Here is a 25819-nt window from a genome sequence, read left to right on the forward strand (position 1 = left end):
GTGCAGCAGGGTATGGAGGGTGAGGATGGTGATTTCTCACCCCTTCCTGTTGTGTTAACCAACCTCCCAAGAAAACCAAGAAGAAATACGAAACAGAAAAAGAAAGCACACGGAGCACAAATTCCTCGAAATCACCTGTTTGCTTTTAATTCCCCATCAGTACAAGTTTACAGGAAGCCAGTCATGTAATGATTAAACAATCTTTTTTTTTTTTTTTTTCCTGTGCCTTAGGGAAGAAGGTTGAGGTGAGTGCAGCCATCTGCCAAGAACCGTGGGTGGATTTTCTTCCCCTTGAAAGAAGCTGGGAGACAACTCAATATTTTTGAGTTGCTCACAGCATCAAAAAAAAGCCCTCATTCTCCCTTCCTGATAGTCCAGGGTGATTTGTATGTGCTGGGGGACCTTGTGCAAGTTCAAGGGTTTCCATATTGTAGACTTGGTAGAGCACAAAAAAGTCAGCAAAATAGACAACGTGAACACACATCACCCTTGTAGACATTCTTTGATTTGCTTCATCCGGTGTTTGGATCACATAAGGAGCCACCAGCACCGGCCACAGACTTGTTCTGGGATGATGCTTGGTTTTGATAGAAGGACCACCTACCTGCTCAAGTTGTTTTTAATGTCCTAAAAGAGAGAAAAATAGAGTCTTAATTTCCTGGAATTCCTCCCCTTGGACTACCGAGGGCCCCACTCTAATGATGTCCCATTTCTAGTAAGTTTGATATGAAACCAAGAGCTGGAGAACCAGCTGGTGCTCAGCCGGTGCCTTCCCAGCAATTTTGGGGTCTCACCTTCAGGATTCCACATCCTGGCTGCTGGCATTTCCTTTCCATCTCCTCAATCAATGCACCCACTCTCGACAGCTCCTCTGAAAGCCTGGTGAGGGTTTATTTCCCTGATTTTTGTATTTCCACGTGCAGATTTTCCCGCTGGGACAGGAAACAGGCCTCCTTCTCATCCTGCAACTTGTGCACCTGAGCACATTTGCTGAGAACCTTCTGCTTTTCCTCTTCTGTCCTCTTCTGCCAGGGGAAAGCCAAAACATGTAAAGAACAACAAACAGAGAGAACAAGACAGGAGCATCGGGAGTCAATGGTGGTTCATGCACCCAGGTGGACCTGGGGAAGACACAGAGATGACCCCTTTCCCTGCATCCCTTGAGCATCGCCCACCCACTGGAGAGAGGAGGAGGATGAATTCCCCCTCTTCTGCCCCATCCCCTGCCAAGGAGAAGCTGTGGATGTCCCATCCCTGGAGGTGTTCAAGGCCAGGTTGGACGGGGCCTTGGCCAACCTGATCTAGTGGGTTGGGACTAGGTGATGTTTAAGGTCCCTTCCAACCCGAGCCATTCTACGATTCTTCTAAGACACTGCCTGAACTGAGATCCAGCCCCTCTCTAGCATGGATTAAGGCAGAATATTTCTGTATATTGCTGGAAAGTAACAGATATTCTTTCTGGAGCCATCTGGGGAGGAAGAGAATGGGAGATGCAGGTACCATTTTGACCCTTCTCTAAAAGATGCTGGGCTCCAAAGCCTGTCCTTCAAATCAGCGCAGGCCTGATGACACAAGAGCAGCTCGAGCAGGAGTTTTACAGCCTGTTAAAGCTCTTAAAAGAGGTCGTGGTGCAGCTGGGATGGGAGACAACCTTGAACTGAAAGGGCTTCTGAGATATTGGGAGTGACAAGACCAGACCAGGCAATTGGAAGGACCTCAGCACCACACCTGTATCTCTATAGAGGTATCGGGGAGGACTTGGAGATCTCTTGGGTGACCCTAAAGGTTCAAGCACACAGCTTCCTGCCCATCCACTGGGTTCCAGAAGCAATTTCTCCCTTTGGGGTGAGGTGGGACTTCAGACTAACACCCCTCAGAGATGCTATGCAAACTGATGGGTTTCAGCTCCAAAGCCTCAAATTATCAACATTCTTGCCAATGCTCTGGCGATTTTAGCTTGTGGAAAGTAGCAGTTAAGACACTTAACTCAAGGGAATCCTCTTTTCCTTTCTAGCAACTAAACCAGGAACCAGAGGCAGCTTCTTCAGCCCTGCAGGAATTTCATATCAGAGATCAAGGTTCATCAATGAAACCAGGGTGCCCGGGGCTGTTGCATAGATTATAGGCTCCATTTTGTTGCTCCTCCCAGGCTGATATTCCCTAGTAAAATCTCAGCGAGTACCCAGATATTAAAAAAAAAATAAATCCAGAGATCTGCCCAGTGTGATGCTTTCTCAACCTGCCGCTCTTGAAATCCCCAGGAATGTGAGATTCAAGGTGGACACCGGGACTTGTTCCCTTCACTTTATTCTCTACCACCCATAGAGCTGTGAAATACAGTGTGGTTTCCCGGATCAAAGCAAAGCCTTCTCCAAAGCACGACGTTTCCATCTTGCTGCCTGTGCTGTCTCAGGGAGCCAGCTGGATCTTGGACTCCCAAACCCAGAAGAAAGGCAGGATTTTCTCTCCGTTGAAAGAAGTCGGTGTGAAAGCAAAAGCCAAGGTCTCGTTATCGGCGTCGAAGAAAGCCACGTGTCCCTTGTCGTAATCCAGAGACACCCGGATAGTCCTTGGCCTCCCATTCAGAGGCTGAACTGTTTCGAAGGAGGTGAAGGCTTGAAACCTGTCCCCACAGATGCCAACAGCCCAAATCCCCTGGGAAGGGTCAAGGCTGATCCAACCCTTTCTCCAAGCCGAGTCTCTGGCCACCCCCACAGCCCAAAATCCCCTATTCCCCAGCTGCACTTCCCAGTAGTGCCTCCCCGCCGTGAAGCCTTCATGGCCCAGCACCGAGCAGTAGGTGTCAAATCTCTGCGGGTTGTCGGGCAAATTCTGGGGCGTTTCGTCCCATCTGACGCTCCTCCGGTCCTCAGAGAGGACAAGGTGGGGGTTTGCTGTGTCTGGATCCAGAGTCACGTTTGCTATAAGGACAGGATGAATGAGGGAAGAAAAACAGCATGTCAGAAGAAAAAAGTGATCACCATTTCTCTCTCTCTATGCCCCTTTGTTTTTATTTTATTTTATTTTTCCAGGGATGGAGGCTTGCCCTGACTGAAGCTGTTGGGTAAAGGCTTTCTGCATGATGTATACCTTGCAGATTTATTTAAAGACTCTAATCATTTGTGCTTTTTATAATTCAGACCCAAAGGGAATAGAAATTCCTCTTGCCAACCCACCAGGAAAGTGTAATTTCCCAGCCTTTATCACCTTTTCCCACTTGGGCCCCTTTCACCCCAGTACACTCCCATTCTCCTGAGACTTACCCCATTGCACATCCAGTTCAACCGGGAGACTCTCTAAAAGGAGAGAGGCAGAGAGAAGTGCTGTTATTTTTTTTTTCCCTTTACAGAGGAGAAAGAATGTATTGGAGATAGGTAAATTTGTGGAGGTGCAATTTTTCCCTTGCAAAACAAGTCAAATATCCAGGTGAGCAAGTTCAGCAGGTGAAATGCAAAGAGCTTTTCCTCTCACACCACTTTGATTGTAGAGATTGAAAGCATAAATAGTCAAGAAAATAGATTTACTTCTGGTAATCTATCACGATGGATTTAGGGGCACAATTAATTGCACCATTAATTGCTGGAAACATATAATCAAAAGAAGGTTTTAATTTAATGTATATCTCTGCTTTTACACTCCTCCATATTCAGCCAGTCTTGGAGACAGCAAGCTGGGCAGGTGGGCCTTCAAACCCAATATAAACATGTTTTTGAGGATATTTCTTGAATTCAGAGTTGATATTTATCAATTCCTACTCAGATATGAGAGTGGGAGGGACTGGAACAGAATTATCTGGACTCAGAGAATTGTCTCAAAATAACTAATTCAAGGCTTATTTAAGACCAGCAATCTTTTGCAATGCGTTGACCTTTTTTTTGTGCTGACTCCCTCACGGATGGTTAGACATTACCTACAGCCTGCTTGGTTTGACTAGGACCAGGATCAAGAATGTGATTCATTTCCTTTGTGTAGCCAAAGGGAGGGGTTTTCTCGGTCCTTTGCATTACTCCGCATTTCAGACACATTTGCAAATGCGTCTGGGAAAACAGTCACCCTCCCTCTTCCATCTTCAACCCCAGATAGGAGGGTTATTGAGTAATTCATTGCTAGCATTCCTTAGCTGGGCTTGATGCTGGTAATTGGATGGCGTCCACTTCTATCCAGCTGGATCTAGATTTTTTTCCCTTCCTTTGTACCTTTGAATTTCCTCAGGGCTTCCTTCAGAATGATGTTTTTCTGAGATAAATCCTTGAGGCTTTTTTCCACTCGGGGAAACTTCTCCGTCAGATGCTGGAAAGCCCTTGTGTCACACCTGGAAGGAGAAGACTTTTGTATTCCTTCCCCGCCAAATGAGCTATGCAAAAACCCCACTTAGAGAAGTGACACTGTGCTGGGGACAGAGAGCCACATACCTGGTCAAGGCACTCCTGGCATCCTAAAGGAGAGAGAAGATGGGAATTAAACTTTGAGTGATCCTCAGGCCTCTCTATATCTCTTATCTTCCCCAGGAGCTGGTTGCAAATATGCTTTGCTTGCTCTGGATTTTCTTGTGCCAAACACCTTTTCTTGTCCCAAACACCTCCTTGCTTGTGTCCTAGCATTTCCCAAGGTCATGCCTCCAGGAGTGAAAACGTAACCCTATGCTTCATAATTTAGACTTGGGTTTTCACTAGGATTTATTAATTATTATCCTTATTATATAAATATATTAAATATTATTTAATATGAATATTATAAATGTTTGTATTTATTATTTATTGTTATCCCTCTGCAAGGGCGTGCATCCATCTCCCAGGCTTTGCCTGGGGCTGGGAGGAGAAGAAGTTGGTGGACATTTCCAGGATGCTGAGATATTAATTCTGGGGTCCTTCTCCCAGGTCAGAGGTGATGATAGCACAGCTCACACTATGTGTAATACATCTGCTTTGGGAAACGAGCATCCAAACTACTCAAAATGTCAAGGCAAAGAGACCGGGAGGGGAAAACAAGTGTTGCAAACACCACCCCATATTTTTTCTGCCCGTGTCCTCGCTCTCACCTGCAGGGATTTATTCTCTGGCTGGGGGTTCATCCCTTCCAGCTCCCGGATGAGGTTGCCCAGGTGGGAGATCTCGGCAGAGATCCTCCTGTCGTTCTCACTCTGGGTCTGCACTATCTCCTTCTCGGTGTCCTCCAGCCACATCAGGAGGAGCCGCTCCTGCTCATCCTGGAACTGGTGCAGCTGCTTGAACACCGACATGATTTTCCACCTCTCGGCTCTCGCCTGCTGCTGCAAGGAACAAATTGGAAGGGATGAGAAGAGGAGACACCCGAGACCTAGAAAACCTGGCTAAATAAAACAGGAGCTCCTCGTTGGCCATGAGGTTAATCTGAGTCCACAGCAAAAAGCTCTGGGTGTCCTTCAAGCTTTATGCAACGCCCCGTAGAGTCATAAAGCACTCATGTCCCTTTGGGTTGTTTTTATTTCTCGGCTGTTTTCATTTCTCAGCTGGAGAAACACGAGGGCAGCGTTGCGCCGTGTTTTTCCTGCAGCCTGGACATCAGGCATCATTGCATTCAGTGTTTGATTTCAGGAGTGTTTGATGGGGCAAACCCTACCCGGGTGCCTGGGCACCCAAAGCCCAGGGTCACCACCTTCACGAGCAGCCCCATGGATCTGGTGCATCTATGGGGCTGGAGTGGTTGCTGCACCATCCCTCCAGAGCATCATCCCATCTCCTCGGCTTGAAAATCCACCCAGGGGGACTCTCACACCCATCCATCCTCCGTCTGCCCCTGAGAAGCAGCTCAGCTAAGCTGCAAGCACCTCCCGTTACCAATTCGGAAACCCCCTTGCTCCCCACCTGCATTTTGTGGCTGCTGATTTCCCCTCGAGAAGCAGCCGTGGTTCACCCACAGGTGCCTTGCTGAGACGGAGCGAGGGCTGGAGGTGTTTTCCTCCTCCTCACCTCCATGCTGTGAATTTATTTACCCTATACCAGACCCTCAGAAGTCACCTCCGTGCATGCAGTGGTGGTGAGGACCTACCAAATGCTTCTGGCTTCTCTTCTCCCCCATCGCTTTTAATCCTTGGAGTCTCTCTCTTTCATCCTTGAGGCTCTTCAGTTTGCTTTGGATATGTTCCTGGGCGTTAAAAAAAAAATAATCATAACAATCTGCAAGCTGGTGGAGAGAGGGATGCATGGCTCGAATGCTTTTCTAGCTAATTCCTGATGAATTTGTGCACGAGGCCATCAGAAGTTGGAAATATTTATACATCCTTCACTCTTTTACCCCTCCTCACCCCCAGACCTTTTCTACAAAGCACCTTACAAATGAAGAGTGAAATAAAGTCAATATTTAATTTTGCAGATTCATTTACACCCAACTCTGATCCTTGCCAGTTCCTTCTCTCATGATATTTATGGCCTGTTATTTTCTGCATTTCCTGCAACCAGTTCTGCCTCGGTTGGTCATTTTTCCCCTAACCAGGTCCCTTGAGTTGCTGCCTCATCACCGTTACCTCCCATAATCTGCAGAATCAGTGTTTCTGCCCAAACTTGTCACCTTCAGCTGCTTCTACAGTCCATGAAATAATGCAACATGAATACTGAGTGATGGATATTGTCCCCAGAGTTTGTTTGTAAGAGGAGATGGGAGTACACCTTAAAAATTCCTATTTTTTTAAATTGCACACTTAAAAGATGCTCCAATGAGAAATGCCAGTGGATGGTTGCACTGCACGCAACCCACTATTTTTATTTTATTTTTTTAAAATCAGCTTATTTTCCCCTTCCTGCCCCTCATTTCTTCTTTTCTCAGCCCTGTTCTGTGCTCATGGTGTGACTAACGCCACCTTTCACCTCCCCATTCCCAGTCATTTCCTCTGCTGTGGGCAGGACAAAATGTCACCAAGCTTCCTCCACTCAGGCAGGGACTTCTCCTCCTCCTCCTCCTCACCCTCTCCTCCCTGCAGGGAGCTGCAAAGCCTCCCGGCACCGTTGTGGTTATCCTGAGACAGTTGCTCAGAAAGAAATTCCTTCTCCTTTTGGGTTAACGGGTTGATTTGCAGCGGAAAGGACAACTCATCTGGGATTTCCAAGGCGGTTCTTGCACAAAAACTGAACAGAGTGTGCAAAAGTGAGGTCCAGCTCTGCTAATTTGGGTATTCTGGGTATGAGCTACCAGCCTAAGCTTCCTCTGTAGTCCCTGGAGATGGTGAGAGTAAATAAATTGGCGGTTTTCTGTTAAGAGGGTGCAGGGTGGGAAGCTTAAGGTGAAATCTCCCTTTTGGAGGTCTGGGTGAAAATCAGGCTTCACCCAACCCTTGCTGCCTAGGAGGAGATTTTGGAGGATGAGACCCAGCACCCCACCACCTCCAATCCCTCCCGAGTGTCCCCAAACCAGGCTGTGCCCAGCACCATACATCTGGGAGCCTGTGGGGTGGGGTGGTTGAGTTAGGTGCAGGCTGGAGCTTTTTGGGATGGGTTTTGGGGCTGCAAAGAGACCCTGATCCAACTGGATGATCCACCAGCTCTGCCCTACTTTATCCTGAATCTTGGGAAATCCTAAGTGGGCATCCTTTGCCGTATCCTTAAGAAAGTGGGGAAGTCCCCAGGGAGTGGTCCTCAACCTTTGATGGACCGAAAGAAAAAAAAAAAAGGGGGGGGAAAACGAGAGGAGCAAAGCATTGGAGGTCTCTTACTTTGCACTCCTGGGCGGCTTCTTCGATGGGGGCCACGGTGTGAGCACGATGAGCCTGGGACCGGTCGCAGACCACGCAGATGGCCGTCTGGTCCTCCTGGCAGAAGAGCTTGAGCGGCTCCTGGTGCTTCGGGCACACGCCGCCCGCTCGCGCCGCGTCGCCCACCCTCGAGATCAGCTTCTTGGCGATCTCCGCCAGGTTCCTCAGCTCCCGGTTTGGCCGAAATTTTCTCTTTTGGGCTATCCCACGGCACTGAGGGCAGGCGAACCTCCGGTCCGATTTGCCCGAGCATCGCGTGATGCAGTCGCGGCAGAAGCTGTGCCCGCAGTTGATGGAGACGGGGTCGCTGAAATAATCCAGGCAGATGGAGCAGGATGCTTCTTTCTGCAGGCTCTCCAGCGGGTCACACTCGGCCATGGCTGCTTGGGAGAAGAATGACACGGTTACTTTCGCTTCATTGAATATATATATATTTTTTTTCAGCAGCGGCCGGGAGTTTCCCTCTGGCTTTGCTTTCAGAAATGGGAGGTCTTGTTTGAAAAGTGCAGCGTAAAAGGAAGGAGGGGCGGGGGAAAGGGGAAATTCGAGCTGTTTTGCAACACCCTCTGAAACCTGAGTCACTCCAAAAAGGCTTTCAAGGTCAAAGCCTTGCTGCTGCAGAGAGAGAAGTGCATCGTCCTGACCTGTGGCCTCTGAGCCATGAAATATTTGGGTGGGAGCACCAGGAACAACTTGCGGGTGCCACCACTTTCCCCCGGCATCTCTGTCCAGCTATAACGCAAACCTGCAGACTGCAGGAAAATAAAAACACAAAAAACACACAAGAAAACTCTTTTCTCTTTTTTTCTGAGGTCTTTTTCACCCCAAGCTCCCTAATTCCATAGCTCTGCATCCTCAGCACTCATTTGGGAGCAGATCTCAGCCCACAGGAGGGCAGGATGCAACCACGCCGACACCGGGACCAGGAATAAACCCTGCCGAAGGGTTTCCAGCCAAGCCTTGGTGTAATTTTAAATTATAAAAACCTAAATCAGGTTAAATCCCTGTGATATACTGGCGTGTCGTCGTGCATCTCTTATCTCGCTTGCGCCAAGGAGATGCTGCTCCGATGGCTCTGCTTTCTTCGTGGCTGCAGCCTGTCTGCCTGTGGCTCCCCAGAAGTGATTCAACGGAGGAAATGAATCACACAGTGTTATAAAAAAAAAAAAAAAATACCAAAAATGAGCTAATTGCTTCAGATGACCTCGGTGAGATAAGTCACGGTGCGCTCGGGTCACCGCGGCCGTTTCCTGCCTGAGGTTGGGCACCAAGATCGGATCCATCCTGCGAAGGGTTCTGCTGAGATGTTTTTGCAGATTCCCCCATGCTTTCCTCCAATGATGAGCAATTTTCCTGTTCGGAGATATTTTTTTTCCCTGTGTCAGGGTTTGCAGAAAATGCTCCTGTGTTCGGGCATGGTGTTTGCATCCCGTTAGCTGCTAAAAATCCCGTTCATCCTCTACCCACCCATGAGCTGCTGTCCATTGATGCACTGCTATGACCTTCATCAACCCCAACCTTCATCATCCTCCCTGGTACGCCAACCTACAAACCCAACAGTCCCAACTGCAAAGCATGGATTAATACCAGATCTCAGCAAAGCCTTCAGCAGGATGTTGGATTTAATTCATCCTATTTTCCCCCTTTTTAGGATGGGCCAGCCTGGCTTCCTTCCCCAGCAGCTTCCCCGCCGCCACGTCAGCCCCCCTGACTCATTACCAGTAACTCAAGATGATTCAAAAACCTCTGCTTTAGCTGAGATGAAAATCTTTTATTTTATTTTATTTTATTTTATTTTATTTTATTTTATTTTATTTTATTTTATTTTATTTTATTTTATTTTATTTTATTTTATTTTATTTTATTTTATTTTATTTTACTTTACTTTATTTTACTTTACTTTATTTTATTTTACTTTATTTTACTTTATTTTATTTTATTTTATTTTATTTTATTTTATTTTATTTTATTTTATTTTATTTTATTTTATTTTATTTTATTTTATTTTATTTTATTTTATTTTATTTTATTTTATTTTATTTTCCTCCACTGTGGCCCTAATTTTGACCCCACAGCCACCAATATGCTGTCTATGGTTATCACATATGATCCTGATCCATACCTATGGATGAGTGAGCTGCAAAATTCCCCTTTTTGATGAAGGCTAAAGGGGAAAAACCACATTTTTTTCCAACTCTTGCAAGTATGGAAACATTCAGGCCTCGGTTCAAGGTCTTTGAGGTCTCTTTTGGCTGCTTTCTATCATTTACGTCGCTGCTGCAGCTCTTTCCTTGGGCACCAGCTTTGCACATGTATGAGCTTGGCTGCCTCTAAATGTGAAAGATTTAAAAATATATGCTTATAAATAGAAATATAGATGTTTCCAAATTGCAGAGAGAAAGGCGGAGCAAAAAAATAAATAAATAAAACGTGAAATTAGCATAGAGAAAAAAGGGCAGTGAGGGGGATTCTCTTATTTTTTTTCCTCTTTTTCCTTTTTGCTTAGAAAAGAAAATGAGTGATGGGTTTTTGTGGGGCCCCATTTCCTGAGTAAATGGGTACTGGGGCTTGCAAAGTGTTTGGAAAGCTCATAAAAAGGGGAAAAAGAAGAGGAGAAAGGTGATTACTCTCATAACAGATCTTTTCCTTCCAAAAAAGTTAACCTTAATCGAGGATGTAAAGGGCAATGAGGAGGTTTACGGAAATATGAAGATGTTTTTAGCAAAAACTCGCCGAGCTGGGGGTTCTGCGGTGCTTTTTTGGGGTGAATTAGGGTGAATTTGTGGAAAGTGGGAAAAGAGGAAAACTGAAACGCCCAACGTGGGGCTCGAACCCACGACCCTGAGATTAAGAGTCTCATGCTCTACCGACTGAGCTAGCCGGGCTGGTGGCATTTTATGCTCTCTTTTCGGTTCTTGTTCGTGGGCCCAGAGCTGTTTATGGCCCAGGGGTGGTCCTGGTGATCCCAGGAGCCCCTGATGATGGGGAAGGACCTTTTTTTGACCTGTTCCGGCCAAAATAAGCAGGTGGGGAAACAGCAGCACAACGCCCGGCTGCATTTCGAGCTGCACCCGTGGCCGACGAGGCTGTTGGAGGACTCAGTGTTTGTCTGAAGGAAAAAAAAAGGGAGAAAAGGGAAAATTTAAAGGCGTGTTTCTGCCCGGTTTCGAACCGGGGACCTTTCGCGTGTGAGGCGAACGTGATAACCACTACACTACAGAAACCCGTTGGAATAGGCCTCGACCTGCAGGTTTATATCCTCACAAAATTAACGGATGGGTGGCTGTGGGTAAAAGAGGAGGGAGCGGGGGTGATCCTGGGGCTCCCCTGCGCGGATCCGGCGCGGTCAGAGAATTTTGAAGGGGCACAAAATGAGGAGAGAAAAACTAAATCCGGCGAGGCGCCCAACGTGGGGCTCGAACCCACGACCCTGAGATTAAGAGTCTCATGCTCTACCGACTGAGCTAGCCGGGCGGCGCTGCGCTGGCCAATGGCAACCGTTCCTACGCCACCTAGCCCCGCCCACTCCCCGCCTGGCCCCGCCCCCTAGAGCCCTCCGAGGAGACGAGGGTGCGGCTAGAGCGCCGCCCCCCGGCTTCCGCCCACCTCCCTCCCGTTGCCTAGCAACGGGGCGCGCCGCTTCCGGTCAGCTGGGCGCTGATTGGGCGGGGCCGGGCGGCTGAGGGGCCGGAAAGCGGAAGCGCCGCCGAGCTTCCCGTCGGTTGGCGGAGCCCGCACCATAGAGAAGCGGCGGCGGCGGCGAGGAGGGGGCTAGAGCGCCTCCCTAGCAACGGGGCTCGGCGGGGGGGGGGGGAGCGGCGAGGCCTTGCAGGGAGCTCCCGGTTTGGGGCCGGGGCTCCCGGTTTGGGGTCTTGGTTCCCGGTGCGAGGCCTCCGGGGCAGGTTTGGGGTCGGGAACCGGGCCTGGGTTCGAGGTTTGAGGCCTTCAGGGGGGGGTTTTGGGGTCGGGAACCGGGCCGGGCCCCCGCTTTGAGGCCTGTAGGGAACGGGGGGTGGGGGCCGGGACCGGGCCTGGCCTGGCCCCAGCTTTGGGGTTTACGGAGCGGGTTTAGGGGCGGGGAGCGGCTCCGGTTTAGGGTCTGGAGGAAAAGGGGGAGGGGGCGAGCTCCGGTGGTGCCCACCCCGAGGGGCTGAAGGACCTCAGAAAGCCCCGGGAGGACAGAAGTGGGGGGGGAGGGGGGGAAGTCTTTGGGCCTCCCCCATGGCGGTGGTGGGCGACGGGGGGACCGGGGGGCGCCTGAACCCGGTGGAGACGCTGCAGGAGGAGGCGATCTGCGCCATCTGCTTGGACTACTTCGTGGAGCCCGTGTCCATCGGCTGCGGGCACAACTTCTGCCGCGTGTGCATCTCGCAGCTGTGGGGCGGCGAGGCGGAGTACGAGGCGGCCCCCGGGGCGGCGGCGGCGGCTGCAGGAGGTGGCGGAGGGGCCGTGGGGCTGGGGGACGTGCTGGAGGAAGAGCTGGAGGATGAGGAGGACGAGCTGGACGAGGACGAGCTGGAGGTGGAGCAGGAGGAAGAGGAGGAGGAGGAGGAGGAGGAGGGCGGCGGAGGAGCCGAGGAGGAGGAGGACATGTGGAGCGAGGAGGAAGACGACGGCGAGCTGTGGGAAGAGCCCGTGGAGGAGGACATTTGGGACGGTGGGGTCGGGGGAGAGCTTTATTTCGGGGACGAGGACTATGACGAGGACGTGATGGAGGAGGACGTGGAGGAAGAGGAGGAGGTGGAGGAGGAGGAAGAAGAGGTGCAGACCCCTCCGCCCCCGGTTCTGGCCGCCCGGCCCCGGCGCCTGCAGACCTTTACCTGCCCCCAGTGCCGCAAAACCTTTTTCCAGAGGAATTTTCGGCCCAACCTCCAGCTGGCCAACATGGTGCAAATCATCCGGCAGCTTCACCCCCACCCCCAGCGCCTCGCGCCGCCCGCCGCCGGCCCCTCGGCTTCGGGGGCTGCGGCCGGAGGGCCGGGGGGGGTCCTGGTGGCCAGGGGGGGCCAGGGGCCTCCCAACCTTTGCGAGAAGCACCAGGAACCCCTGAAACTCTTCTGCGAGGTGGACGAGCAGGCCATCTGCGTGGTGTGCAGGGAGTCGCGGAGCCACAAGCACCACAGCGTCGTCCCCCTGGAGGAGGTCGTGCAGGATTATAAGGTGCCAGGAGCTTGGGGACGGGATAATGGGGGTTTTTTGGTTTTTTTTTTTTTTTTTTTGGGAGCCAAAAGGATTTGGCGGAGGCGGGGAGCGTCTCGCAGGGCTGGTTGGGCGAGCGGAGTGGGGAGGAGGCTCGATTCGAGGAGGCTCGAGGCGTGGGAGGCCGGGAAGCCACAAGCCTGGCGCCTCCTCCAGCAGCACGAGGGCAGAGGGAAGGGGCCAGAAGCGAGCGCTGGGCGAGCTGGAGGTGTTTGGGGCGAAGCAGGGAAGAGGCAGGGATCCCCTTGCTCCATCCCTCGTGGGTTTCTCCTTGTTTTTTTTGGAAGCGTTGAGCCCGTGCTTCGTGCCTTAACACCCTGAGGTGCTCAGGCAGCTCGTTCCTCGCCTGGGGAGCTGCAATTTTTGTGTTGAGGCCTGCTTTTTGAGCAGAACTGGTTGATTTTTGGGGAAAATCAAAGCCAATTCCCAACAAATGAAGCGGTTGTGGCTTCGTTGTTGGCTTAGACTGATCTAGGACCACGCTGATGTCGAAGGAGCAACCCGAAAGGGAAATTCAGGCTCTTTTCTCAGCCAGAAACCCAAATGTGATGGCTCGGGCACGTTCACCAGCTCAAGCCATGCAACCTGCACTCAGTAGCCACAGCTCTGGTGTTTGTGGATATTCCCCGCTCGAACCAGGCTGGGATTTTTGGCTTTCTAATTAAAAGCTGCTTCCCAGCACGAGAGCTGCCAGAAAGGAAGAGGGAAGCGGGCTGAAGGCTGGCCAGGAGGTTCCCTTTTCATGCTAGGGCCCGAAAGAGAAGAGGAAGGAGGGGATTGCCTCAGCCAGGGTTTCCTGAGCCGTGTGTTTTGTTTTTTTCTTTCCTTTTTTGCTCTCAGAACAAACTCCAGAGCCACCTGGAGCCGCTGAAGAAGAAGCTGGATGCAGTCCTGAAACAGAAATCGAACGAGGAGGAGAAGATCACGGAGCTGAGGGTAAGAAGCGATGCCCAGGAAGCTTAAATCCTTCCTTTTCGAGCTGTTTTTTTTTTGTGTTCCCACCTGTATTTCCCACCCCAAAATAATCAGCCCATAAAGAGGCTGCTGAAACGTCAGCGAGTCGTGGCTCTGATTTCTGGCGAGGTGGACGAGCAGATTTTTGTCCTCTCCTGCTGCCCTGAGCCCTCGCGGAGGCTTCGTGCTCCCTTCCCTGCAATTACTGGGCTGGGAAACTGCAGGGCTTCGTTTCCCTAACGAATTAGGCCTTAACGAGGGGGTGGCGTGCCTCGGCGCTTAGTGGGAATTGGCGGCTTGGGAGCGAGGGAACAAATTGGTGTCCTTTGGGGCCGTCAGCTGAGCTGAGAACGCGGCAGGTCCGCTTCCCCAAGAGGAAGCTCTCGTTCAATTCTGGTTTTGGTTGATTTTTGGGCACGTGGGGCGATAAAATCGAGAGGGAGCATGGCACAAGGACCCCAAAAACAATCCCCTAGCTCCTCTAAACCCTTTTCCCTTGCCCTGCAGGACAAGATGAAGCTGGAGATCAAGGAATTCGAGTCGGATTTCGAGCTGCTGCACCAATTCCTCATCGGGGAGCAGGTCCTGCTCCTGCACCAGCTGGAGGAGCGCTACGAGAGCCTGCTGGTGCGCCAGAGCAGCAACATCAGCCAGCTGGAGGAGCAGAGCGCTGCCCTCAGCCGCCTCATCGCCGAGGCAGAGGACAAGAGCAAACAGGACGGGCTGCAGCTGCTCAAGGTCCTTTTTTTTTTGTTGTTTTCCAGCCCTGCCGGGGGAGAGGGAAGGCCCCGGGCAGAGATTTCTCGGCGTGGGGGTGCAGGGAGGGGGAAATCCTTTCGATTTTTTTTTTAATATTCCCAAAGGGCTGTGAACTTCGGTGGTTTTTGAACCCTGAACCCTGCTGGCGGCCTCGCTCGGCTCCCCGCTGGCAGCCCGAGGAACTCTGGCCCCACCTTTTATGGCCGGGAGATAAGGTTTAGGGATGGGAACGAGCGGAGCTGCCAGGAGGGGCTGAATCCTCCCTCCCAAAGCCTCTGCTCCGTGCACATTTTCCTTACCTGCTGGGTCAGATCCTTCCCTGTCCAGAACCACAAAAGAGGGGGGAAAACGGGAAGAGAAGGGGACGCCCCAAAAGATTTAGGTCCAAATTTTCTTGCCTGATTTAGTGGGAAAAGCCCCCAGCAGTGGATGGGATCTTTTAGGGTTTTTATTCCCATTGCCTGACCGGGACAGGACCCGTAAGAGGATTTCGTGCGGGATCAGCATCAGCCCTCCCTAATCTTTCTTTTTTTTTCCCCCCTTCTCACCCCGCTACCTCCTTCCTGCAGGACATCAAAGGCACTTTTATCAGGTCAGTGACTTTTTTTTGCATCTTTTCACTCTTTTGTGTCAAAAAAAAACATGAGTTTTTGTTTTAAACTCCGTGTGGCGGGCGCTTTTCCGGGCTGGGGCTGGTGGATAGCTAATGGGGTGGCAGGAGCTCCTGTAAAGGGTGGAAACGGGGTGGAAATGGGGTTTTGGGGAGCAGCTGAGGACACGCAGGAGAGGAGAAAGGTGGGGACGAGATCTCAGCCCATCGTAGGAGCAGAGCAGGGTGTGCCCACGCAGACCTGGTGCCCTGGGGGAGCGGGAGCCGCTTTTAACTCCAGAAAAATAATTCTCCCTGGCTTTTAAAGCTGACAAGCAGCAGCAGGAGGGTCCCCCCGTCGCTTTATAGGGCCGTGGCCGAGCTGGATGCGCGGCGGCTCCGTTTCTGTGGCTGGGAGAGGGTGGGGAGCGCCGGCTGTACCAGTGCAACCAGTCCTGCCTGGTTTTTCAGGCACCGAGCTGCTCAGCTTGGCTGGAAAACGGCTCCGGGTGGCTTGAGGATCACGGGAGAGCGGGCTGGATTCTCCCATCGTGCTTTTAAATCGTCTAAATACCAGAAAAGTGCCCCAAATCTGTTGGTTTTGCATCCCTGCCTTGCTAAATTGACATTTTTCCTGTCCTGGCAGATGCGAGAACATCAAATTCCAGGAGCCCGAGATGGTGCCGGTGGACGTGGGGAAGAAATACCGCAACTACTTCCTGCAGGACGTGGTGATGAGGAAGATGGAGAAAGTCTTCAGTAAAGTCCCTCAAGGTGAGCAATCCTGGAGGAATGAGCTGATTCCCCTAGGATTCTGCTGAGGGAAGGCCAAATCCTTCCTCCTGGGCTGGGATTTCTCCTTCCCCAGCTCTGTTTTCCCATGATTTGCACCCCTCGTGGATCTTTTTCCAGCAGCAGACGCGTTTTCTCCTTCCTCTCCGTGCCTTTTGCCATCCTAAGCTGATCCTGGCCCCCTCGCTCTGCATCCTGGCCCACAAAGCCACCAAAAAGATTTTAAAGGAGCTGGAATCCCCTTTAAAATCAGGATAGGACCCACAGGGGGAGGCTCCAAATTAACATTTAGCCCATTAAACGTGCCGATGAGGATTTGGGGGTGGGAGAAACGGGAGTGGTGACCTTCCCAGCTTCATCCTCCTCCTTTTTTTCTTTCTAGCTGACATCACCCTGGACCCGGACACCGCTCACCCTCGCCTGAGCCTTTCCCTCGACCGCCGCAGCGTCAAGCTGGGCGAGCGCTGCAAGGACCTGCCCGACAACCCCAAGCGTTTCGATTCCGATTACTGCGTCCTGGGCTCGCAGGGTTTCACCGCCGGCCGCCACTACTGGGAGGTGGAAGTCGGGGGCCGGAGGGGCTGGGCGGTGGGGGCGGCCCGCGAAACGGCCCGCCGCAAAGAGAAAACCGTGGGGCCCCACCAGAAACGGGAAATCTGGTGCGTGGGCACCAACGGGAAGAAATACCAAGCCCTGACGGCCACTGAGCAGACGGCTCTGTCGCCCAGCGAGCGGCCCCGGCGCTTCGGCGTCTACCTGGACTACGAACGGGGCCAGATTTGCTTCTACAACGCCGAGAGCATGACCCACATCCACACCTTCAACGCCTCCTTCCACGAGCGCATCTTCCCCTTCTTCCGCGTCCTGGCCAAGGGCACCCGCATCAAAATCTGTGCCTGACGCCCGCCTACGCCTCCCCCCCCTAGGATCCGGCCTTGCACACGCACACACGGCCATGCTCCTCTCCTTTTTCTCCCCCCCCAACCCTCTTCCTTCGGGTCCCTCGTCGGGCTCGGACGCTGCACTTGTTGTCTTGCACCTGCTTGCTCACAAGGCCTCTTCCTTTTTTTTCTTTCCCCCCGCCCTCCTCGTCCTCGTGCCAGCTCTTTTTTTTTTCACGGCTTCCCCACCCGGCGGAGCTGCTCCAAAGCTGGTTTTGTTCGGATTTGGGAACAAATCGCCTCGTTTGGGAGGTGAGGCCGCCGCTTTCACTTCATCCTTCACCACTTGAAGCCGGTGTTTAGCTTTCCAGTGTGCTCTCACCCCCTTTTTTTTCAAGCCCACGGTTGGGTTTTGAGACGTGGCCTCTTCTCTTCGGGTGCAGAGCTCCTCGGGGGCAGTCTGGGCGTTGAGGAGCGCTGGATCTTGGTCTCTCCATCTCCTATCGGGGCTGAAATCATCTTCCAAAAATCCTCGGCTTTCCCCAGAGCTGTGCCTGGAGTTTTTGGGGCTTCACCTCCTGAACATCTCCATCCCCAGCTGGCGTTTGGACCCGAACCCGCTTTACCCTGCGCCGTTTCCCTGTTCTGGCACTCGCTCGCCTCCCCCCTTGCTCTTCTCCCCCTCTTTGTGCTCGGGGAGGGGTCACCAAATCTCCTCCCCCTCTTTCCCATCCCCTTCCCAACCATTTCTCGGAGGCCTGGCACTTTATTCAGGGCCGCCTGGGCCAGGGAGGGTGCAAAAAAAATTCTAAAATACGGGCGGTTTCCTCCAGCCGGAGCGCGGCGCTGGCCCCGGTGCTGGGAACCAGCCTCTCGTTTCCCCTTGCAGCTTGAGAGCTCTCCGAGGTGGGAAATATTTATTTTCTCTTCCCTTTTCTCGGCTGTCGTCGAGGTTTCCAGCTGAATCCTGTCCCCCCTGGAGAGACTCTGACCGCACCTGGTTGTGTTTTACTTCTTTTCGTTGGTGGATTGGTATTATTATTATTATTAATTTTGTTTTTTTGTTTTTTTTTGTTTTTTTTCTGTTGGCATTACAGAGCTAGTTCGAAATATTTTTGGCTAAAACGAGAATTAAATGGAGATTTAGTTTTTTGAAATGTCAAGAAATAATAATAAAGAATAAGGTTGTAAAGCCCAGCCTAGCTTATTGAGAGCCCGCTGGGGAAACCTGGCAGAGGAATCGGGGTCTGGGTCCTGTCTGTGCCTGCTGTTACCCCCCTGCTGAATTGCCCAGGAGCCTGCTGGTAAAAATGCAATCCTGCCTCGTTAATCTTAACCTAATCCCTGCTAATTGGATCGCTCGTATCCCTTCCCAAAGCAGCCAGCTCCTTTCTTTCGTCTACATCGAGGGCCGGGCACGTGGAGGCAGCGTGCTGCTGCCATCGACCACACTGGTGGCCCCAAGGGACAAAAATCCCTCTCCCCTCCAGAGCAAGGGGAAAAAAATCCTAAAAATCTGTAGGAAACGGCTGCTTGGGACAGGGCGCGGAGGCTGCTGGGTGAAAGCTGCTGGTGAAACATCTCCTGTTCCTCCAGCAGCTCTCAACAGCCCCCGTGGATGATGAAACTGAAGAGTTCTGGTGACCTCGGTGTGGTTAAGGCTCTTATTTTTGGGGTTTTCTTGGCAATGGGGGTTTATTTCCCCAGTCTGCAGGTCCTTTGCTGTAATACTGCGTTCCTATCAGGCTGTCAGCTACAGAGGGGGCTCAAGGTGTTTGAATTCCTTTCTTGCACGCTTGGGAGAAGCAAAAAAAGTGTCCCCAACCCTGAAGGCGTGGACACAACTTCTTGGTGGCCTGCGAGCCCAGGACAGGGGACAGGAGGTGGCCAGGAGCTCGATAGAGCGCTCTTTTATTGAGTTTTGTACACAAAATCGAGGGCTTCTCACGAGCTCGTCCTCATCTGGTCCCGATGGTGACTTGCCACACGCGGACCAGGTTGTCTGTGTAGCCAGCAAACAGGGTCTGCAGAGGGAAACAGGAAAAAAAAAGGAGGAGTCAGGGCAGGGGAGGCAGCAAAATGAATCCTCGGGATGGGAAATCAAGAGGGTGAAGTCCTCGGAGGGCCAAAATCAGCCCCGGGTGCTGGGGAGAGGGCCAAAGAGGAAAGCTCTAAGGTTTGGGGTGTGGGAGGAAGCCAATTTTTCATCTGTGCTGGTTTCAGGATGCTTTTGTGGTGTGCCTTGATTTAGGAGGGGGTCCCAAAATCCTCCTTCCCCTTTTCCCTGCCCCAAAAAAAGGGGAAAGGGCTGAAAGAGAGGCCGGGCAGGGAGCAGGGAAGGGTCGTGTTACCTGCCCATCCGCGGACCAGGCCAGAGAAGTGCACTGGGGGGGCTCAGCTTTGCTGCTGGTGCTGATCACCTCCTGCTTCAGCTCGTCCACGATGATTTTCCCTTCCAGATCCTGCGTGGAACGAGAGAAAAACGGTGTCAGGGAACCATGGGGGATGATAGCGAGACCCCAAGTGGTCAAGCCCAACCTTTCCAACCCCAAAATGCTCAGAAACAGCCTCTGGGTTTCCGCAGGGATGCAGTCAGATGGCATTGAAGTTTCATCACAGCACGCTGGTGGCTTCCTTGAGCAGGGGACGGGGACAGGGCCACCAGTTTTTGGTGTGTGACCCGTCCCGGTGGAGCCACTGGGCCACCAAATTTGAGATCTGAGAGGCAGGGTGAGAATCCGCACCGCGAAGGTGGCTCCAAACCCAGCAAAACCCCAAGTTTGAGGGAATTAAGTTTTTTTGGGGGGATTCCACACGGATTAGGATGTGGGGGGATGAAAACCAAGCTGCCACGTACCCAAATCTTGATGCTGGGGCCAGTGGCAGCGCAGAGCCAGTAGCGGTTGGGGCTGAAGCACAGGGCGTTGATGATGTCCCCTCCGTCCAGCGTGTAGAGGTGTTTGCCCTCGTTCAGATCCCACAGCATGGCCTGGCCGTCCTGGGGGGGCACCAAAAACAATCAGAGCAAACCCCACAACTCCTCACCCCACAGATTTGCCCCACCGCAGCGAGAAGGGGCACCCCAAAACCCCAAATCCTGCCCGGAGAGAGAGCAAAGCTCCCCCAAAACATCTCGGGCTGGGGGAAAAAGGAAAAAGCCCTAAAGGCCGGCTCTAAATTTATCCCTTTAGGGTCCTCCTAGAGGAGGCAGCTCAGAAACTGTTTTTTCCACCACTGGTGAGTGTTTTTGGGATGGTTTTTCAGCGTGGTGAAGGCAGGGAGCGGTGCTGCAAGCCCGTTTGGGTGTGAAAAGGTTAAAAGGACTGATGGGAATTTAAAGAAAACGTTGCCAGGGGCTGGGTGAGGACCTCTGCTGGGGTTTTCCCTCCTCACCAAGATGCCCTCTGTGAGCAGCATCAACTCAGGACAACTTTGGACCACTTTTAACCCCCTCAAATTGTGACTGGGATGTGGAAGAGCACGGCAAGAGCCCCAGCAGCGAGCTGGGCTGCTGGTGGGACGCCAAAATTGAGCCTCCCTGGCCTCAGTTTCCCCTCAAGACTCGTACCTTGCCGCCCGAGGCGCAGAGGGAGCCGTCGGGGGAGACGGTGACCGTGTTCAGGTAGCCCGTGTGCCCGATGTGGTTCGTCTTCAGCTTGCAGTTAGCCAAGTTCCAAACCTGTGCAGGGACAATTAGGGTCAGAAGTGAGGCGAAAATACACAGGAGGAAAAAAAAACCCCCCGATCTGGCTGCTCGGATCCTTCCCCCGAGTTTATAAGGGCCCCAAAAGACGCGTGCCCGCCCCCTGGGGGATGCTGATCCCCCGATCCCCCTCGATTTACCTTCACCAGCTTGTCCCAGCCGCAGGAGACGATGATGGGGTTGCTGCTGTTCGGGGAGAAGCGCACGCACGACACCCACTCCGAGTGGCTCTCGTCCTGGGGAAGAGCAAAGAGGGTTCAGGGCGAGGAAACGGGGCCGGGTTCCCCCCGTTCAGATCCACCACGTCCCCTCCTCGCTCTGCGGCCTCCCCGAGCCCCCTCATAATTGCAGGACTTGTCCTCAGCTCCCCCAAAAAGGGAGGTCAGGAGACATCGTGTCGCTTCTAATCATTAGGACAGGGCTGGGAGGCCTGGATCGCCCATCAGGAGGAGAAACCCGGGTGGTTTGACCCCAAAACAAGCCCTGGGAGGTTTCTTTTCGTGGTGTGGAGCCTGATTTTGTGCCTCCTTTTTCCCCAGCTCACCTGCACCGTGTATTTGCAGACGCCCAAGGTGTTCCAGAGCTTGATGGTCTTGTCCCTGGAGCCCGAAACGATCTGGCGGTTGTCGGAGGAGAAAGCCACGCTCAGCACGTCCTTGGTGTGGCCCACGAAGCGGCGGGTGGTGGTGCCTCTGCGGGAGGAGCAGAGGTCAGGATGGCAACCCCAAATTTAACCTTATTAACCCTCAGAAAACCTAGAGCAGCAGGAAATCTCCTTTTCTCCTTAAAACAGGAGCTTGAGAGGCATCGTGCTGGCTGCCAAGGCTTGATGTGAGATTGGGAGAGTCAGGATGTCATCAGGGAAATAAAATTCAGCCTCTCTGCACGCCCGGCTCTGCAAGACCTGGCCCTAAAAAGCTTTGGAAGCTAAGAAATTCTTCTGTAGGCAGTTTTCAGAGAGAAAAAAACAGCAAAAAGTAGTTCTCTGCTTGGCCCTGGTGCTCCTGCTTCCCCAGCTGTCTGCTCTCCCCAAATTAGAGTGAAGGAAGAGCTCCTGGTGCTGTTCCCACTGCTCCTCTCCCATCATAATTGCAGGACGTGTCCTCAGACCCCGGAGGATCAGCAGACTTTGTGTCAGGTGTAATCATTGGGAGAGGGAGCTGAGAAAAAGCAGCCAAACACTCAAATTCTAAGTTTTGTTCCAAAAATCTGCGCTCCTCACCGTTAGGATTCACCTTCTAACCGAAAGCGCATCATCTCCAGCACCCAAACGTAAGCAGGGGGGCCAAATTTGCCCCCAAACGCTCTCAGCCCGTCCCCAAAACTCACGTGGTGAGGTCCCAGAGCCTCAGGGTGCCGTCCCAGGAGCCTGAGAGGGCGAACTGCCCGTCGGAGGAGATGACCACGTCGCTGACAAAGTGCGAGTGGCCGCGCAGGGCTCGCTGCGGGATCCCGTAGTTGGTCTCATCGCGGGTCAGCTTCCACATGATGATGGTTTTGTCTGCAGGGGGGTGGAACGGAGAGAAAAGTAAGACAGGGAACACCGTGGGAGCGCGGATCTGGCTGCACCGAGCTCGTTTTGCTCCACTGCGGGGCTTTTCCTCTCCCAGAGGATTTGTGGACAGCAAGTTGGGGGAAGTGTCGGACTGCTGGGGGGTAGGAAGGCCCTACAGAGGGACCTGGACAGGTTGGGTTAGTAGAAAGAAACAATGGGATGAGGTTCAACGAGGCTCAGGGCCAAGCCCTGCATTTGGGGCAGAACAACCCCATGCAGTGCTACAGGCTTGGGGCAGAGGGGCTGGAATATTGTGTAGAAGAAAAGGATCTGGGGGTGTTAAGCTCGCCTGAACGTGAGCTGGCTGCGTGCCCAGGTGGCCAAAAAAGCCAACGGCACCCTGGCTTGCATCAGGAAGAGCGTGGCCAGCAGGAGCAGGGAGGGGATCAGCCCCTGGTGAGGCCACAGCTCGAGTGCTGTGTCCGGTTTCGGGCCCCTCACTACAAGAAGGACATCGAGGCCCTGGAAAGCGTCCAGAAAAGGGCTACGAAGATGGTGAAGGGCCCGAAACAGAAGTTATATGAAGGGTACCTGAGGGAATTGGGGTTGTTTAGTTTGAAAGAGGCTCAGGGGACTCCTTATAACCTGAAGGGGAGCTGGGGGTGGGCATCCTCTCACAGAAAACCAGTGACAGGACCTGAAGGAACAGCCTCAAGTTCCACCAGAGCGTTTTTTGTTTATTATCTCCCCTCCCTGCTCCCCCATCCCGCCCCCCTCACGGTCCTTTCCCCTCCCCCCCCCCCCCCAAACCCCCATCGGGCGCGGCCCTCACCCCGCGAGGCGGAGAGAATCATGTCCGGGAACTGCGGGGTGGTGGCGATCTGCGTCACCCAGCCGTTGTGACCCTTCAGGGTACCGCGTAAAGTCATCTGCTCCGTCATGGCGGCGGCTGGGCGGGAGGATGGCGGCGGATTCGGCGGAGGCCCCGGCCCGGTCCCGTCCTGCCGCCCTCAGCGAGCCGCCAGCACGGGGAGAGAAAGAAGGAGGCGATTTCCGGCGGAAGCGGAAGTAGCGCCCCGCGCCGTACGGCAAGATGGCGGCGCCCACAGGGCTGCCGGGCAAGATGGCGGCGCCCATAGGGATGGGGAGCAAATATGGCACTGTACGGAAAAAGGGTTAGGGTTAAGGGTTAGGGTTAAAGGTTAAGGGCTAGGGTTAAGGGTTAGGGGTTAGGGTTAAGGGTTAGGGTTAAAGGTTAAGGGTTAGGGTTAAGGGCTAGGGTTAAGGGTTAGGGGTTAGGGTTAGGGGTTAGGGTTAAGGGTTAGGGTTAAGGGTTAAGGGTTAGGGTTAAGGGTTAGGGCTAGGGTTAAGGGTTAGGGGTTAGGGTTAAGGGTTAGGGTTAATGTTAAGGGTTAGGGTTAGGGCTAGGGTTAAGGGTTAGGGTTAAGGTTAAAGGTTAGGGTTAAGGGTTAGGGTTAAGGGTTAGGGCTAGGGTTAACGGTTAAGGGTTAGGGTTAAGGGTTAGGGTTTGGGTTTGGGTTAGGATTAGATATGAGAGGACATAAGGAGGGTTTTGAGGATTTGTGGGGGATAGTGAGGGTCCTGGGGGTTTGCCTGTGGGGCAGTGAGATGTAGAGGATAGAGGAGCCTTTAGGGGGGTTTGGGGCTGAGGTTTGGGGGCTGCGGAGGGTGGCAAAGGCCTTTGGGGCTTGGGGATGGGGTTTGGGGGCTGTGGGGGGACAGAGAAGGCCTTGAGGGCTCAATAATGGGGTTTGGGGGCTGTGGGGGACAGGAAGGGTTTTGTGGGTTCAGTAATGGGGTTTGGAGGCTGGGAGGGGTGGGGAAGGCCTTGGGGGCTCAGTAATGGGGTTGGGGGCTGTGGGGGACAGGGATAGCCTTGGAGGCTTGGTAATGGGATTTAGGGTGCCTTTTCGGTACATAACAGTGACACAAAACCACAGGAAATAAACAAGGTGGCACAAAGCAAACTTGTGTGTCTTTTTATTGATTTTTTTCAATTTTACACAATCCAAGTGTCCCAGAGAGTTTTATCCTTCAAGGTATCAAAACCCTCTTCAATCTTTTATTTTCTGGTCTCGGGCTTTAGTCCTCCTTCCCCAAGGTTGGGAAGAGGAGGGAGAACTTCAGCCAAACAGAGGGAGCTTCTGGAAGAGGTTTTCTTCCCCTACAAGCAGAAGCTATGGGTGCTCTAGGGCTAATTTTTGTAATAAGAGCTGAGGAAACGTCCTGTGGGCCTGGAAATACCCCCTAAAAACAGCAATTTTGGGTGCTGAATATAGATGCAACGAACTATTGTTTATAGGGGAAGTGAGGTGGACCTCTTGCCCTGTAAGGATTTTTTTTTTCCTCTCCTGAGCACCCTGGAGTTAGGACCCAGTTTTCTCCTCTACTTCCCACCTCAGCAGCTGTGGAAAAAGGAAACCTTAAACCAGGAAAGAGCAAAACCGGGCGAGAGCCTCCAGTGTTGGAGCGTCCTTGTCATCGAGAACGCGTGCCAGCGTTAACGAGCTTTGGGAGGTTGGGTGTGGGGAGGGAATAATGCCACGTCTGGCTTGGGGAGACCCACAATCCCCTCAAATTAGGGTCATGGTGTCTTCGTTTCCCTGCGTGGTACGCCTGTAATTTGCTCCTGTGGGTGTCGGTGGCCCAAAAATTTAGAGGAGAAGGGTTAATTCGAGAAAGGTGGCTGGATGAGGAGCCCTCCGTGCTGCCTAGGCTGGGCTTGGGAAAGAGAAAGCAGTGCCTGCTGCCTGTCAGCACTGCTGGGGCAATATTAATTAAACCCTGGAGAGTCACCGAGGTGATTAATCTCCGGAATTGCTGCCTCTGCAAGGCTTCTGCCCTCTGGGCAGCAAAAACCTTTCGTGTTGGGGTTGGGACGAAGTGGCTCTTTGCTAGGACCGGGCCCTCCCAAGCTGGGGATGATTCAGAAAGGGATGGGGCAGGAGTGGGGCTGGCTTTTTACTTGGGCTTTGCACAGCAAATGCTCTCAGTCTCTTTTGTGTGCAATCCAAGGCTGGGAGGAGGGGAAAAAAACCCTGTCCTGGGATCTGCTTCTAGTTTGGATCTTGCATCCTGCACAGCCACAGCCTTGCTGCTCCTTCTGCCATTTCAGGGGTGTGGGTGGCAGAGCCCCCTGCCCTCCTTTAACCCCTTTGCATTTATTTAACCTTTTTTTTTTCAACTTTTGTCTTATCTAAGGTGTGCCAGGATGGAGGAGAATGGGGATTTCAGCATAACTCCATTCCTTTCTATATCTGGGGGCTTTTCCTTGTCTCTCCTTGGGCCCCCCAGGACCTTCTAAAAGCTTCATCCATTTGGATTTAAGTGCCTGTGATGGGGAAAAGCTTTACAAAACATCATGTGCTTTGCTGACAGCTTCTTCCATCAGCATCTGGGAACACAAGCATCAAGCTGGGAGAGCTGTCGAGCCCCTGCTGTCTTCCCAACGTGGAGGTGAAATCCTCTTTTTCCCCCAAAATGGAATCAAGACCCCCAGGAGGAAGATCCTCTGTGAACCTTTGGAGAAAGGTAAGAGAGACTTTGCCATCACCCCTCCAGCACCAAGAGAGAAGGCTGGAAGATTAAAAAAAAAAAAAAAAGAAAAAAAAAAAAGAGGGAAATTACATCTAAATATGACACCCTCGCCTCCCTTCTTCTTCCTTGGGTGTCTCTCTTGAAAAAAAAAATGAGTTTCCCACCC

General features: G+C 52.5%; 3 protein-coding genes and 3 non-coding genes across 6 annotated transcripts; 1 reads left to right on the forward strand and 5 right to left on the reverse strand.

Annotated features, from left to right (window-relative positions):
• Positions 1-1314: 1314 nt before the first annotated feature.
• Positions 1315-8193, reverse strand: LOC116500256 (zinc finger protein RFP-like). The gene is made up of 7 exons (XM_032205193.1): positions 7685-8193; positions 6028-6123; positions 5039-5269; positions 4413-4435; positions 4197-4312; positions 3264-3296; positions 1315-2921 (listed from the first exon to the last, which is right to left on the reverse strand). The coding sequence occupies exons 1-7, from the start codon at positions 8099-8101 to the stop codon at positions 2410-2412; spliced, it is 1428 nt and encodes a 475-aa protein (XP_032061084.1). The 5' UTR covers positions 8102-8193; the 3' UTR covers positions 1315-2409.
• Positions 8194-10535: 2342 nt separating this feature from the next.
• On the reverse strand, positions 10536-10608 carry TRNAK-CUU. The gene has a single exon. It is a non-coding gene; the product is annotated as a tRNA-Lys (tRNA).
• Positions 10609-10874: 266 nt separating this feature from the next.
• TRNAV-CAC lies at positions 10875-10947 on the reverse strand. Its single transcript has one exon. It is a non-coding gene; the product is annotated as a tRNA-Val (tRNA).
• A 177-nt stretch (positions 10948-11124) lies between these two features.
• Positions 11125-11197, reverse strand: TRNAK-CUU. Its single transcript has one exon. It is a non-coding gene; the product is annotated as a tRNA-Lys (tRNA).
• Positions 11198-11944: 747 nt separating this feature from the next.
• Positions 11945-18053, forward strand: TRIM41 (tripartite motif containing 41). Its single transcript, XM_032205177.1, has 6 exons — positions 11945-12883; positions 13763-13858; positions 14384-14614; positions 15205-15227; positions 15871-15998; positions 16399-18053. The coding sequence occupies exons 1-6, from the start codon at positions 11945-11947 to the stop codon at positions 16914-16916; spliced, it is 1935 nt and encodes a 644-aa protein (XP_032061068.1). The 3' UTR covers positions 16917-18053.
• A 728-nt stretch (positions 18054-18781) lies between these two features.
• On the reverse strand, positions 18782-23141 carry RACK1 (receptor for activated C kinase 1). The gene is made up of 8 exons (XM_032205205.1): positions 22928-23141; positions 21930-22101; positions 21145-21292; positions 20741-20836; positions 20466-20576; positions 19755-19895; positions 19249-19359; positions 18782-18921 (listed from the first exon to the last, which is right to left on the reverse strand). Exons 1-8 carry the CDS (start codon positions 23034-23036, stop codon positions 18856-18858), a joined length of 954 nt encoding a protein of 317 aa, XP_032061096.1. The 5' UTR covers positions 23037-23141; the 3' UTR covers positions 18782-18855.
• Between the last annotated feature and the right edge of the window lie 2678 nt (positions 23142-25819).

Source organism: Aythya fuligula, chromosome 33, assembly GCF_009819795.1.
Source record: "Aythya fuligula isolate bAytFul2 chromosome 33, bAytFul2.pri, whole genome shotgun sequence".
Classification (NCBI taxonomy): Eukaryota; Metazoa; Chordata; class Aves; order Anseriformes; family Anatidae; genus Aythya; species Aythya fuligula.